This window comes from Hypanus sabinus, chromosome 2 (genome assembly GCF_030144855.1).
Source record: "Hypanus sabinus isolate sHypSab1 chromosome 2, sHypSab1.hap1, whole genome shotgun sequence".
NCBI lineage: Eukaryota > Metazoa > Chordata > Chondrichthyes > Myliobatiformes > Dasyatidae > Hypanus > Hypanus sabinus.
In genome coordinates this window covers 119,557,485-119,571,550 of record NC_082707.1, presented here as the reverse complement: position 1 = coordinate 119,571,550, position 14,066 = coordinate 119,557,485, and the positions used below count along the sequence as shown (strand labels likewise).

General features: G+C 46.9%; 1 protein-coding gene across 5 annotated transcripts in view; it reads right to left on the bottom strand.

The window, feature by feature from the left end:
- plekhh1 (pleckstrin homology domain containing, family H (with MyTH4 domain) member 1) overlaps positions 1–14,066 on the bottom strand; it is a 140,027-nt gene that overhangs the window by 88,813 nt on the left and 37,148 nt on the right. For 2 of the 5 annotated variants that reach the window (XM_059953329.1, XM_059953344.1), the window contains exon 3: positions 9,479–9,541. The exons of 1 other annotated variant lie outside the window; for it this stretch is intronic. In XM_059953329.1, coding sequence (XP_059809312.1) covers positions 9,479–9,541 — 63 coding nt within the window. Of the gene's footprint in view, positions 1–2,601; positions 4,445–4,512; positions 4,637–9,478; positions 9,542–14,066 lie in introns of those variants that run through there. 2 more of the 5 variants (XM_059953362.1, XM_059953352.1) reach the window with 2 other exon arrangements.

Genomic DNA, 14,066 nt, shown 5'->3' with positions numbered 1-14,066 from the left:
CTCCATGATCACCATCAGCACAGGTGCACCACAGGGCCGTGTGCTTAGCCCCCTGCTCTGCTCACTTTATATGTAAGACTGTGAGGCTAAGCACAGTTCCAATGGTGGATCTAAGTTTGCTGACAGCACTGTCATGCCGAATCAAAGGTGCTGACAAATCAGCACGTAGGAGGGAGCTTGAAATCTGGCTGTGTGGTGTCACAACAACAACCTCTCATTCAACGTCGGCAAGACCAAGGAGCGGATTGTTGACATCATGAGGAAACCAGACGTCCACGAGCCAGTCCTCATCGGGGAGTCAGAGGTAGAAATTCCTCGGTGTTACCATTTCAGAGGACCTGTCCTGGGCCCAGCACGTAAGTGAAATTACAAAGAAAACATGCCAACACCTCTACTTCCTTTCAAGTTTGCATAGATTCGGCATAACATCTATAACTTTGTCAAACTTCTGTAGATGTGTGGTGGAGAGTATATTGACCTGTTGCATCACATCCTGGTATGAAAACACCATTGCCCTTGAACGGAAAATCCTACAAAAAGTAGTGGATACGGCCCAGTCCACTATGGGTAGTCCTCCCCACCATTGAGCACATCTATATGAACCCATCAAGGATCCCCACTACCCAGGACATGCTCTCTTCTCACTGCTGCCGTCAGGAAGGTACAGGAACCTCAGGACCCACTCCACCGGGTTCAGAAACAATTAACCCTTTAGCCCTCAAGCTCTTGAACCAGAGGGGATAACTTCACTCATCTCATCACCCCTCTCCATCCTCCATTGGGCAACAAAGACTCCATTTCACCATGTCACAAAAGGATTTTGCTACAGTATCCTACCCCCAATGCCCTGAGAGCAGGTTAATTTATCAGTTTTGCTTTGTCATTCATGGGATGCTTTTGCACCTCTCATTACACACTGGCTCAATGACCCAGACTGCTCCACTGTCAATAAAGGATTTTTTTAAAAAAAGGGCAGCGTAAGTTGATACAGGCACAGCAAGATCCCCAGCGAGAGCAAGCACATTATGTCTAAGTGCGGTACCTTGATCTGTGCAGCAACTCCCTAAACCCCACAGCTTCAACAGGAGAACAGCCCGGCTTCTCTCCCAGTGATTCATCTCTGTGTCCCCTGGTGGTTCAGGCATCAGGTGACCACGAGGGCCCACAAGATGTTGCGACGCTAGACTCCCAAAGGCTCCACTGGGTGTGGTCTCTGTGGCATAATCAGAGGCCTGGTGCACCATTCTATCCACAACACAGAAATTAGATATTGTAGCCCAGAGTCCACCTCATTGTTTAAGCTTCACTACCTCTCAACCCAGTTAGTAAACCTTTTTCCTCTACCTTCTCTTTCCACAGCTGTCCCTCTTCATGTAGAGGGACCAGTGATAATTTGTCAGATCCATCCTCTGTGGGAACGGATTTCCTAATATTCCCAAACAGATTCAGCAAGGACCATCATATACTGATTTCCCTTTTGTTTTTGGGTGAACCAATCAGCAACAACACATTCCCCACCTTTACCCAATCACAACCCTTTGTCAAGTTAGCATTCTTATCCACACCTGCCAACTCTTCTTGTCAGCCCTTTTTTGTGGGTGCCTGCAAGAAGATAAATCTTCTTGTAGGGAAGGGGAACTACAAGTTAGAAGGCATTGGGTAAAGATTTAAAGGGGATATGAGAGGAAATAAAAAAAGGTAAAAGAATTAAGATGATGAGGCAGCTACAATCACCACATTATCTACATTTGGATGCATGAATAGGAGCCAGGCTCAAACAAATGGGGCTGACTTGATGGACACCATGGTCAAGGTGGACTAGATGGGCTGAAGGGCCAGTTGCCATGCAGTATTAATCTATGGCATCCCCTTCAAGGAGGGAGTTCCAGCCTGCTTTTCTTTCCCTGATGTTTATAAGGGTAAATCATCAGACCAAAGGCATAAATGACCACCCAAGTTTGTTTAAAGTCTGCCATTAACATCGGTTAAACAAAGCCCACGCTGGCAGGTAACCTGCAGCCATCTATTCTCCCAAGGTCACAGTCCGAAATACCCCGAAAACTCCCACACACAAAGAAAACAAACGATGGTAAATCTGTTTTGCAGACAATAATAGATCAAGGTAGGGGGGCCTCCCTGGTGTTGACACAACACCGCCCTGTGGGAGCCGACTGCCAAAGACAGGTATTGACACTTAGTTACGCGAGTGTGGGAAAGCCACCTCCTTTACCATCCCCCACCCTCACTTCGGCCTCCACACACACACACACACACACACACACACACACACACACACACATACACACACACACACACACACACACACACAGCCTCAATAATGGGCCAAGTTTCCCTTCTGACAACCCAGAGCACAAATCCTCACAGTTCTTTCTGTCATCCGTCCAGATGGATGATGAGGGGGTCACAAAGCTTTGAAGTTTCACTGGATGTCTTGGGGCCTGGGGTACTGCTTTAAGTTCCGACTCTTGCTCCAGGAGGTATCTAACAAATAACTGGCTGGGTGGGGTGGTGGGAGGGGGAAATGGGGATATATAATGTGGGAATGCAAGGAAGTAAACTGGATCGGAAGTATTGTCTTGCCTGCATTGAGGATTTGGACAGTGACAACACGAAGCCTCTGTGGATTCTCACTCATTCCAGTGCCATCAGAATCCCAAATTCCGATCAGATTTCCTCAAGAAGGATTTGAATGAGGGACACCCGCACTGCTCGGAAGGTTTCAGCCAGCGGGTGGCCTGAAAATAGAACAAGCTGCCAGAGGATGTGGCTGATACATTGACAATAGTTCAAAATTCAAATCTGTTATATACCATATACACACTTGAGATTTATCTTCTTGCAGGCGCCCACAAAAAAAAAGACTAACAAACATCCACTGTGCAAAAGAGGAGAAATCATACAAATAGTTAAAAAGTGAACAAGTAATTACGCAGAAGGTGAGATGCAGATTCCCTGAAAGTGAGCCCACAGGCCGTGGAGTCAGCCCAGCAGTGAGGTGACTGAAGTTGGTCCAAAATCCCAGTGGCTGCAAAGGCAACAACTCCTGTACCTCCAGCCCGAAGGTACAGAGAGAAAAGTCACTGAAATCTAGTTCATTTCCCACTCTCGGGACCTCAACGTCTTAATCTGGCTCATCACTGTAATCGGCACAGAGCAAAAAGTTCATTTCCTGTCCTTGGGCCTCGCTGCAGCGTCCTCCCCCAACATTGGCCATATCTGCATTCTTGAGAGTCAACTTCACCAAATTCTTCAGGAGAAAGTAAATTTCAGACTGCAGATGCCGTGACTGTAGTTCACCAGTATACCTGGCTTCACCTATCATCTTCCAGCTACCCTCTTTCCCCTCCCGTCCCACCTTTTCATTCAGGCACCTTCCCCTCCCGTTTCAGTCCTGAAGAAGGGTCTCCGCCCCAATCATCGACTAAACTAGTTTCCACAGATGCTGCCTGACCTACCGAGTTCCTCCAGCATTTTGTGTGTTGCATGGTATATCTAGGAGCTTTGTCAGCCACTCACAAGACATTGCCATGTGACCAGCACCATTTTGGACACCTGAGAGTTCAGTGATGCTTGGACAGGTACTTAGATGGGAAAGGTTTGGAGGGATAGGGGCCAGACTTGGGCAAATGTGACAAACTTAGATGGGCATCTTGGTCATCATGGACAAGATGGGCCAAAGGGCCTTTTTCCCTGCTGCATGACTAATTGCAGGGCTGAGGAGCAGAATAGCCAATCAGCACTCTTTCAGGGCTAGCACTGCTCCATTTGGACCAATGGCCTCCTTCCATCCCTTCCAAGCAAACCGCCTCGAAATAAAGCATCCAAAACAAAGGGGAGGGGGGAAGCATTCCTTTAGAAATGTTTTACCTCATTCACTTGTGTTGTTGTTAACCCCACTCCTGGATTCTCAGGGTTCCCGACCTGGGGCCCATGGATGCTCGGTTACTGGTACCTGTCCATTAGAGCTGGGAAGCCCTGCTCAGGGTAACTCGGGACGGTAGAGATCGCAAAGGGAACATGAGCCTCCATCTGGGTTGCTAAACCTCTGGCTGTGATCCTGAGTCTCTGATAGTTGAAAGTAAATCTCCAGGACACTACAGGCAAACTATAACGGAAGGAACACTGTCCAGAAGTTAAAAAAAATCCCGAGTATTTATTGGCTAGGAAATGAGAGGCACGAGGCCATTTGTTCGACAGTGAAGAACGGTTTAATTGGGAGCAGAAATGCTCAGTAAGTCAGGCAGCAGCTGTGGAAAGGGAATCAGAGTTAATGCTTCAGGTCTGGATCCATCAGAACCGGGTTAGAAAGAAACACAAATTAGTTCTCAGTAGCCAAAGGTGGTGGTGGCAGGGGGGTGTGTGTGGACAATAAATAATTCTCTTTCCACAAATGCTGCCTAACCTGCTGAATACTTCCAACATCTCCCACTTCTATTCCTGATTTCTAGCATCATTTGATTTTTATTTAATTGGGGAATACTCCCAATTCACCTGGGAAGAGGAGGAACACCAGGAGAACGTGGAGGTTGACTGAGATAACAGCGGGAGAGTGAAGGCAGGTCATGTAAAGAAACCAGTGACACATACAATCATAGTTCCTAGCTGGTGGTCCAAGGACTCCCGAAGGTGGCAGTGCCTGTGGATAGGAAGAAGACATATGAGATGCCTGCTTTCATTAGCTGGGGCATAAAATACAATTGCAGGGAGGACTTGGTTCCACTTTACAAAACTGTACTGGTTGCACTGGACAGGTTGCAGAGGAGATTCACCGGGACGCTGCCAGAAATGGTTTCGGTTATGAGAGACTGGATCATCTGTGTTTGCTTTCTTTGGGGTAAGGAGGCTGAGGGGGCCTGCGAGGCATCCAATACCAGGAGAGGCATTGATAGAACAGACATTAAGAAAGTGTTGCCCATAGCAGGTGTCAAAAAAAAGACAAAGGTTTAAGATAAGGAACAAGAGATTTAGAGGTAAACCTGGTGAGGGTCTTCCCTCCACTCCCACCCCACCCAAAGTGAGGTTACAATCTAGAATGCACCGCCTGAGGAAAGATAATATTTCATTAAGCACTCGGTCCGTTGTCAACCAAACCTTGGCGATTCAAGTGCTGGTATAAGATAGTCACAGGAACTTGGAGAGGTGAAGGGCCCGTTTAAGTGTAGAGTTCACCAGTAGACTTGGCCAAGACATCTGGCCAGATTCTCCCACGAGGGACCATCTACAAACAACCTACCGAATGCAAGTAGGGTGTGGGAGGTAACAAGAGTATCCAGGGAAAAGCCACGTGGTCAGAGCGAGAGCTTGCAGACTCCACAAAAGCAGCATCGGAGACCATGCCTAAACCGGGGTCACTGTGCTGATGTGGAGTTTAGTGCGATGAGAGGTGACTTTCATCAGCAGATCAAAGAGGAGATGCTGTCCTGGACAGGCAGTTTATGATGTTGGGGGGGGGGGGGGAACAGCTCACTCACAATTGAGTTGAGCAGCAATTTCTTTACACCAGGAGGTCCAAATTGTCCCAGTGCTCCATTCATTAATCATATTGAAGAATGAGACAGACCTTAGGCTCGAGAGAAGTCACAGGATATGGGCCAGAGGTGGAGGTGTTCCAACACGTTCTTTCAGGATGGTCTGAAGGGCCCCGAAGTTTAATTTTCTTTTCTAAGTCAGGGATTTCCAACCTTTTTTTTAAATGGCATGGACCAACTCAGTTAGGCAAGGGGTCCATGGACTCCAGCTTGGGAACCCCTGTTCTAAACTGAGGGTGAGACGTGTGTGGAGATTGCACAGCTAACTAACAGGATAGGGGAGAGAGAGAGAGAGAGAGAGAGAGAGAGAGGGAGGGAGGGAGGGAGATTGAGTGGTTCAGGAAGGGAATGAGAGATTCTTGGACCCAACACACACACACACACACACACACACACACACACACACACACACACACACACACACACACACACACACACACACACACACACACACACACACACACACACACACACACACACACACACACACACACGTGTTATATGTGCAAAGAGATTGTGGCAGAGTAAGGGGGGTGTTGAGGGTGACCAGTTGAGTAAGAGACCAGGCCTAAGGAGAAATTCAAAAGCAAGGAGGAGAATATTACACTTGCCATATGGAGTGTTGGGTTAGGGTTGCGAGGGGTTAATGGGATGAGGGGAATTAGTATAAAGGCTGTGCAAGTTTGCAACAATTGAAGTTTATGCAAAGGCCAAGAGACATGAGAAGAGGAGGGGGTGCTTTAATGATTGCTGAGAGAGGAAGGGTCCTTTCTGCTTGGGTGGGGTGGGTTGGAGGTGAGGAGAAATGGTGTAGGGCAGGCCCTGCTCATTAGCGCCAATAAAGCAGTTCTTTCTGGAGAAGCCTGCACTCCTTTCCTCGCCCCAGGACTGTTCCCAGGCGCGCCCATTGAAGTGAGCTAGTGAACCGTGGAGCAGGGGATTCCGCTCGCTGGGGGTTTAATCATTTATCGGTTGCCGGGGGAGCTGTGGGAACCTTGCCCTGAGCTGGGCTCTGTCACCTAGGTAACGGCAGTCTGCTACAGAATCAGTACACGGCCTGTCTCCAGATCACCACACTGGCCAAAGCAAGACCCACACAGCACCGGCAACATAGGTATGTATACCTTGCACACATCCTGATAGAACATGTGGTTTACGTGCCTACTTACTGAAACAGAGGGGACTATTCAGCCCTCTGTGTGCATGCTGGCTCTTAGCAGAGCAATCCCATCAGCCCCCATTCCATCTCCCCTTATTCCCCCTCAGCCCTGTAACTTATAGTCCTCACATTCTCAGCAACTCTCCTTTGGTTCATCTTTGCCACTGACCTTCACACTGTAGGCCATTCACACTGGCCGGTTAGCCCACTGACCCTGGTCTTTGAGATGTGCAGGGTGACAGGGAGAACAGGGAGACTCCGTGCAGACTGTACTGGTGATTTGGATTGAAGCTGGGTTGCTGAAAGTGAGAAGCCACAGCACTACTGGCTGTGCCACTGAGCCCCACTCTCCACAGGGCTGTACCCACCAGCTCTGGAGATTTACGAGGCCACAGAGAGGTTGGAGCAGAAACCAAGGCTTGACAAGTCGATGCAGGGAAACGGCACGGTGTTACACAGGACAGGTGAGCCCAGGATGCGGAGCAACTCCCTGACAAACAGCCACCACTTCAACGGCCGATCTGCAGGCAGAGGAGTGAAATAACGGGTTCCATAAAGCACTTGACGATGAGAGCCTGGCCCATAGTGAGTTGGCGCAGCCTCACTGGATAATGGTGAGAGGAAGCACCCTGGATCTCAGCACAAGATCAGGAGGAGGAAAAGTAATTCAGTCCCGATGCCCCAGACGGTCTCTCATGGGTTTATAAATTACGTGCATGAAATGGAGGTTGTGGTAGAGTGGGGAAATGAGAATGTCACAGGTGAGAAGCAAGTTACTCTAAACGAGCTTTAAGACTGGAACCTGCCTGTGGAAATCAGGTCAGCAGCTGGTGTGAGCAGAGTAACCTGCTCACAGTGAGCAGAGCCCCCTCCATTGCTACCAGACATGGACAAGGGAGGAGAGCTCATAGCACAGTGTCCGACTTCGAGCTGGTATTGTTTTAATACTCTGAGCATTATGGAGAAAACCTTAGGCTTAATATTTCTTCCTTTCAACTCCAAAGAAACATTTCCATGCTGTTAAACACAACGAAAATGCTTCACCCACTTCTGGGCAGCTTAGCCTCTGGGACAGAACCTTCAACTGCACCAGGACTTCTCTCAGCGCCAAACCCTCCCAGATCAAAATCAGGTTTATACAAGTTACTGACATAGGCTGTGAAGTTTGTTGTTTTGCGGCAATAGTACATTTAAAAAAAATACTAAGTTACAATAAATATTAAAAAAACAAACAGTGCAAAAAGAGGGCAAAATAGTGAGGTAGTGTTCATGGACCATTCGGAGATCTGATGGCGGTGAGGAAGGAGCTGTTCCTTAAACAGGTCTTCAGGCTCCTCTGCCTCCTCCTCGGCAGTCGTGATGAGAAGAGGACATGTCCTGGATAATAAGGGCCCTAATGATGGATGCCAACTTCATGAGGGAGTGCTTTTTGAAGATGTCCTCGATGGTAGGAGGCTCGCACCCATGATGGAGTCAGCTGAGTGCACATTCTTCGCAGTGTCTTTTGATACTACTCACTGGAGCTTCTAGACCAGACGGTGGAATGCTGTCCACAAAAAATCTGTAGAAATTTGCTAGAGTCTTTGGTGAAATACCAAACCTCCTCAAACTCTGAATGAAATATAACTGCTGGCATGCCTTCATCGTAATTGCATCAAGATTGGGCCCAGGATCGACCCTCTAAGGTGTTAACACCTAGAACAAAGTACCCCTCAAAGGGCACTAATTTGTGTGCTCCTCCAACTTCCCCTTCCTGAAGTCCACAATCAATTCCTTGCTCTTACTGATGCTGAGTGCAAGATTGTTGTGTCAACAGTCAACCAGCTGATCTATCTCACTCCTGTACGCCTCCTTGTCATCCTCTGAGGTTCTGCAGATAACAGTTGTACCATTGGAGAATTTACAGATGGTGTTTGAACTGTGCCAGGTTACTATCATAAATGTAGAGCAGTGGGCAATGCACACATCTTTGGGGTGTGCCTGTGTTGATAAGACAGCGAGGAGCAGATACTATTTTCGATCCAAAGTCAACACCAGTGCAACACCCAAAACTCACTTCTGGTGAGGCCTCCAGTCTTGCTGCTGGTCTGAAGTGTGACTCCATCACTTTCTGATGAGCCAGGTTTTATGATTCCAATTCTCCCCAAAATGGCACACTTTGAAGGACCAAAACTCAAGCTGTCGTCTCTGACTTCCCATGACCTCTGCCCTCAGGTCATAGCAACTCTCAGCTTATGGACCCCAGGATCATGTCATTGTGCAGATTTGGGCGAGGAAGATGGTGGCTATTTTAACTCCATATACAAGATAAGGCGACCATCAACCTTTCCTTCACACTGTAGAGAATATTGCTGCCTGCACTGCAGACTTCCTCCAAGACTGGCTTCGTGTTATATTGCCCTCTGCAGAAATCAGCTTGGAAATCCCCTGCCAGAAGCCCTGGCCTAATGTCTTAGAAGGGTTCAGTGTCCCTTTCACAGAGAACTGGTCTCCTGTAGGCACAAGGTCTTCACTGGCCTGCCCAGGATCTACCAGTCTCCTGGTAGCTCCCTTTCCCCACACTCTCCCCAGCATCCTTTCACTAGGCAGCAGCAGCAGCACTCCCTAGGAGATGTAAGAGTGCTGGTTATAATGTGCAATGCCCCTCTGAGGTCACAGCTACAAGATCATACAATGGAAATCCAGATGGTACGATGTTACAAAGGGAACAGTGGAGTAGTCTAGAACCTCACAACAGAAGATCAGGACACGGGGTGACGACAAAGCCTACCTGTTTCTCAGCAGTCTCAGCCCGCTGGTCTGCCTCAATCACTCTTTGTTCCAGCTCCTGCATCTGCAATGAGGACAGCAAGCAAGAATTAAGCAATGTCCCAAGTAACACAAGGAGAGGCTCTTTACACAGCGTGGTACCTCTTCCATCAAGAGTCCACCTGGTGAGGGGAAGCCCAAGTACACAAGATTAGGAGAGGCATAGATATGTTAAACAGTCAATATCTTTTCCCCACGGTAGGGGTATCAAAAACAAGAGGGCACGGCTTTTAAGATGAACTCTCACTCTCCCAGTTGACCCTGTCATATCACTTCCACTTTGTCTCCCTGCAATGCACTTTCTCTGTAACAAACACTCTATTCTGCATTCTACTAGCTCGACGTACTTTCATACGATCTGTCTGAATGGCATGCAAAACAAGAAGCTTTACAGTGCATTGCAGTCTTGGTGCAATAGTAAACCAATCCCAAGGAAGGAGCTTTAAAGGGGAGCAGAGGATGGACGCACTCTTAGGTAGGAAAGACATTGAAGAATATGGTGCTAATAGTGGCAAATGGCATTTGTGCAGTTGGTAAAAAGGTTGACAAGGATCTAGTGGGACAAAGGGCCCATTTCTATGTTGTTTCACTGTATGAGACTACAACTTTAACACAGCTCTCTTACCAAACACAGAACCCCACTGGGAATAGTTAGACTCTCATTGTGAGCTACCAACCCATAATCCACAAGCAGGCTCTGGCCTGAGCCAGGTCTGGTGAGACACTTCTTCAGATACATTACTAATTGGAATCCTGGGCCTTGGTAGTGATTTCAACCCTGGCCTGAGCAAGGAAGGTATTGAAGTGAATCAGGCTTGTTGAGAGGCTGGAGAGGTTGAAATGGCTGCTATTTCTTCAAAGAACCAGCAGGAAAGGAAGGTAGGCCCCCCAACAGTTACGCCTCGCATTTTCCAACTCTCCCTCCTCCCCCATTACTCTTCCCCTTTATTTAAATCTCTTTGAAACCTTTCACCAACATCTCTCGTTTCTTGGGGATAAGATACAGCATGAAGTAACCCGTCTGTCATATTGCTAATTTACTGGGCCAGGCACACTTCAAAGTCTGTATTTCCTTGTTTGGAACTGACATGATGGGCTGAATGGTCTCAATCTATGCCACTTCATTCAATCTGCTGGCAGTCAGCACCATCCCAACAGCGCTGCTTCTCAACACTCTGCCCTCCGGTGGAAGAGTTGATGGCCTCTCCAGAGAAGTGAGCACAAAATCCAGTGTGGAATTCAATGGGGGTGTGGCCTTCTGGCTCTTGGACAGGGTGCAGAAGATGCCAGCTGGATCAGAGGACACGTGCAACAAGGAAATTGGACAGCTGGCATTGTTTTCTTTGGAGCGGGGTGGAAGCTGAGGGAAGACCTGATTGAAGTTCTTATAGGATTATGAGAGGCGTGGATAGAGGGCCAACATCTTTACGCCACAGTTGAAATATCTAATAGTAGAGGGCAAGTGCTTAAGGTAAGAGGGACAAGTTCAAAGAAAATATGCAGAGTGGGTCTTTATGCAGATTGATATGAACTGCCAAGGATGGTAGGGGGGCAAATATGCTAGAGGCATTAAAGAGGCCCTTAGATGCACGAATACGAAACATTTAATTACTGATTAGTAAGCCACAACAATTATGGGCAAGGTTCCTGTGCTCTACTGTTCTATGTTCTCTACCTGACCACACTTCCAAGCTAGCAAACCTTTCTGGATGATGCTTCTCAATAAATATTCATCCTGACCAGCACAGGATGAGGGAATACAGATCCACAAATCCTAGAAAAAACGGAGTCAGTTAGATAGAGTTGTAAAGATATATTTTTTTAAAAACCACATTGGCCTCCATAAATCAAGGCACTAAGTACAGGAGCTGGGAAGTTATTTTTAAGTTGTACACAACATTGGTGAGGTCTAATTTAGAGTATTGTGTTCTGTCCTGGTCACCTACCTACAGGAGAGATGTCAATAAGCTTGAAAGACTGCAGAGAAAATTCATAAAGAGTTCTGGGGACTCTTTATGAATCTTTATCTTTAGGACATGAGTTACAGGCAAAGCTTGCCTAGGTTAGAACTTTAGTCCCTGGAGCATATGAGAATGAGAGGAGATTTTATGGAGGCATACAAAGTTATGAGGGGTTTAGATAAGGTAAAAGGATAAATGTTAGCAGCTTTTTCCCCTGAGGTTGGGTGAGACTGGAACTAGAGGTCATGGTTAAGGGTGAAATATTTTAAAAGAACATGGTAGTGAAATTTTTCACTCAGGAGAGTGGTGAGAGTGCCGGCAGAAGTGGTAGATGCGGGTTCAATCGCAACATTTAAGAAAAGTTTGGGAGGGGTATGGAAGGCTATGGTCTGGGTGTGGGTAGATGGGACCAGACAGAAAGAAATTTGCCATGGACTAATCACAAACAAGGGAAAATCTGCAGATGCTAGAAATCCAAGTAACACACACAAAATGCTGGAGGAACTCAGCAGGCCAGGCAACATCTTTGGAAAAGAGTACAGCCGAAGTTTCAGGCCATAGATGCTGCCTGGCCTGCTGAGTTCCTCCAGCATTTTATGTGTGTTGCTTAGCATGGACTAATGGGCCAAAGGGCCTGTTTCTGTGCTGTAGTGCTCCAACACTACAACACCGATGAATGACAGAATTAATTCAATGATGCAACTGCTTGGCCACAGATTACACCTCAAGGAGTAAGTATCAGGAGTGGGTACAGAAGAGACTGCAGATGCTGGAATCTGGATTAACAAAGAAATTGCTGGAGGAACTCAGCAGTCAGGTGGAATCAATGGAGAGAAATAGACACTCAGTGTTTCCGATCAACATCCAGATAAATGGTTTCGGCCCGAAAGGCCAATTGTCCATTTCCCTCAGTATATGCTGCCGAACCCGCTGAGTTTGTCCAGCATTTTGTATGTTGCTTCAGCATCCTTGGACTACTTCAGTTGTGGAGTGGCACTACAGAAATACACTTCCAAGAGGACCACAACCTTGGGCCATAAGACCATAAGATATAGGAGCAGAATTAGGCCATTTGGCCCATTGAATTTGCTCAGCCATTTCATCATAGCTGATCCAATTTTCCTGTCAGCCCCAATCTCCTGCCTTCTCCTCATGTCCCTTCAATCCCTGATCAATCAACCTTTGCCTTAAACATACATAAAGATTTGGCCTCTACAGTTACTGGTGGCAAAGGACACCCCTCTATTCTGAGGCCGTATCCTTTGGTCTAAGACTCTCCTGCCATAGGGAACATCCTCTCTAAATCCACTCTATCAAGGCATTTCACAATTCAACATGGTTCAATGAAGTCACCCCTCATTCTTCTGAATTCTTGTGACTACAAGCCCAGAGCCATCAAACACTCTTCATATGACAAGCCATTCAATCCCAGATTCATTTTCGTGAACCTCTTTTGAACCCTCTCCAGTTTCAGCACGTTCTTTCTAAGGGGCCCAAAACTGTTCACAATTCTTTAAGTGAGGCCCCACTAAGGCTCTATAAAGTCTCAACATTAGATCCTTGCTTTTAAATCCTAGTCCTCCCGAAATGAATGTTAACATTGCATTTGCCTTCCTCACCACAGACTCAATCTGCAAATTAATGTTTAGAAATCCTGCACAAGGACTCCCAAGACCCTTTGCACCTCAGATTTTTAAATTTTCTCTCCATTTAGAAAATAGTCAACTATTTCGTTTCTTCGACCAAAGTGCAAATCCATCCGCAGCTCCTCCACTTCCTCAAAACTACCGGCACCTCCCTCTGTCTTTATATCATCTGCAAACTTTGCAAGAATGCCATCAATTCCATCATCCAAATCATTGACATATAACATAAAATGAATTGGTTCTAATTGGGCCACTGTGGAACACCACGAGCCACCAGCAGCCAGCCAGAAAAGGCTCCCTTTATTCCCACTTTTTGCTTCCTGCCAATCAGCCACTGCTTTATCCATACTAGGTTCTTTCCTGTAAGATGGGCTCATAGCTTGTTAAGCAGCCTCATGTGTGACACCTTGTCAAAAGCCTTCTTAACATCTAAGTACACCATATCCACCGATTCTCCTTCGTCTATCTTACCTGTTACTTCTTCAAAGAATTCCAACAGATTTGTCAGGCAAGATTTTCCCTTGAGGAAACCGTACTGATTACGGCCTATTTTATCACATCCCTGAAAGTACCCTGAGACCTCGTCCTGAATAATCAACTCCAAACTTCTTGCCAACCACTGAGGTCAGACTAACCGGTCTATAGTTTCCTCCCTTCTGCCTCTCTCCCTTCTTGAAGAGTGGAGTGACATTTGCAATTCTCCAGTCCTCCAGAACCATTCCAAAATCTAGTGATTCTTGGAAGATCATTACTAATGCCTCCATGATCTCTTCAGTCTTTCAGAACCCTGAGTCACACCACCCGGTTCAGGTAACTTATCTACCTTCAGACCTTTCAGTTTCCCCAAGAATCTTCTCTCTAGTAATGGTAACTTCACACACTTCATGACCCCCGACACCTAGAACTTCCACCATACTGCTGGTGTCTTCCATAGTGAAGACTA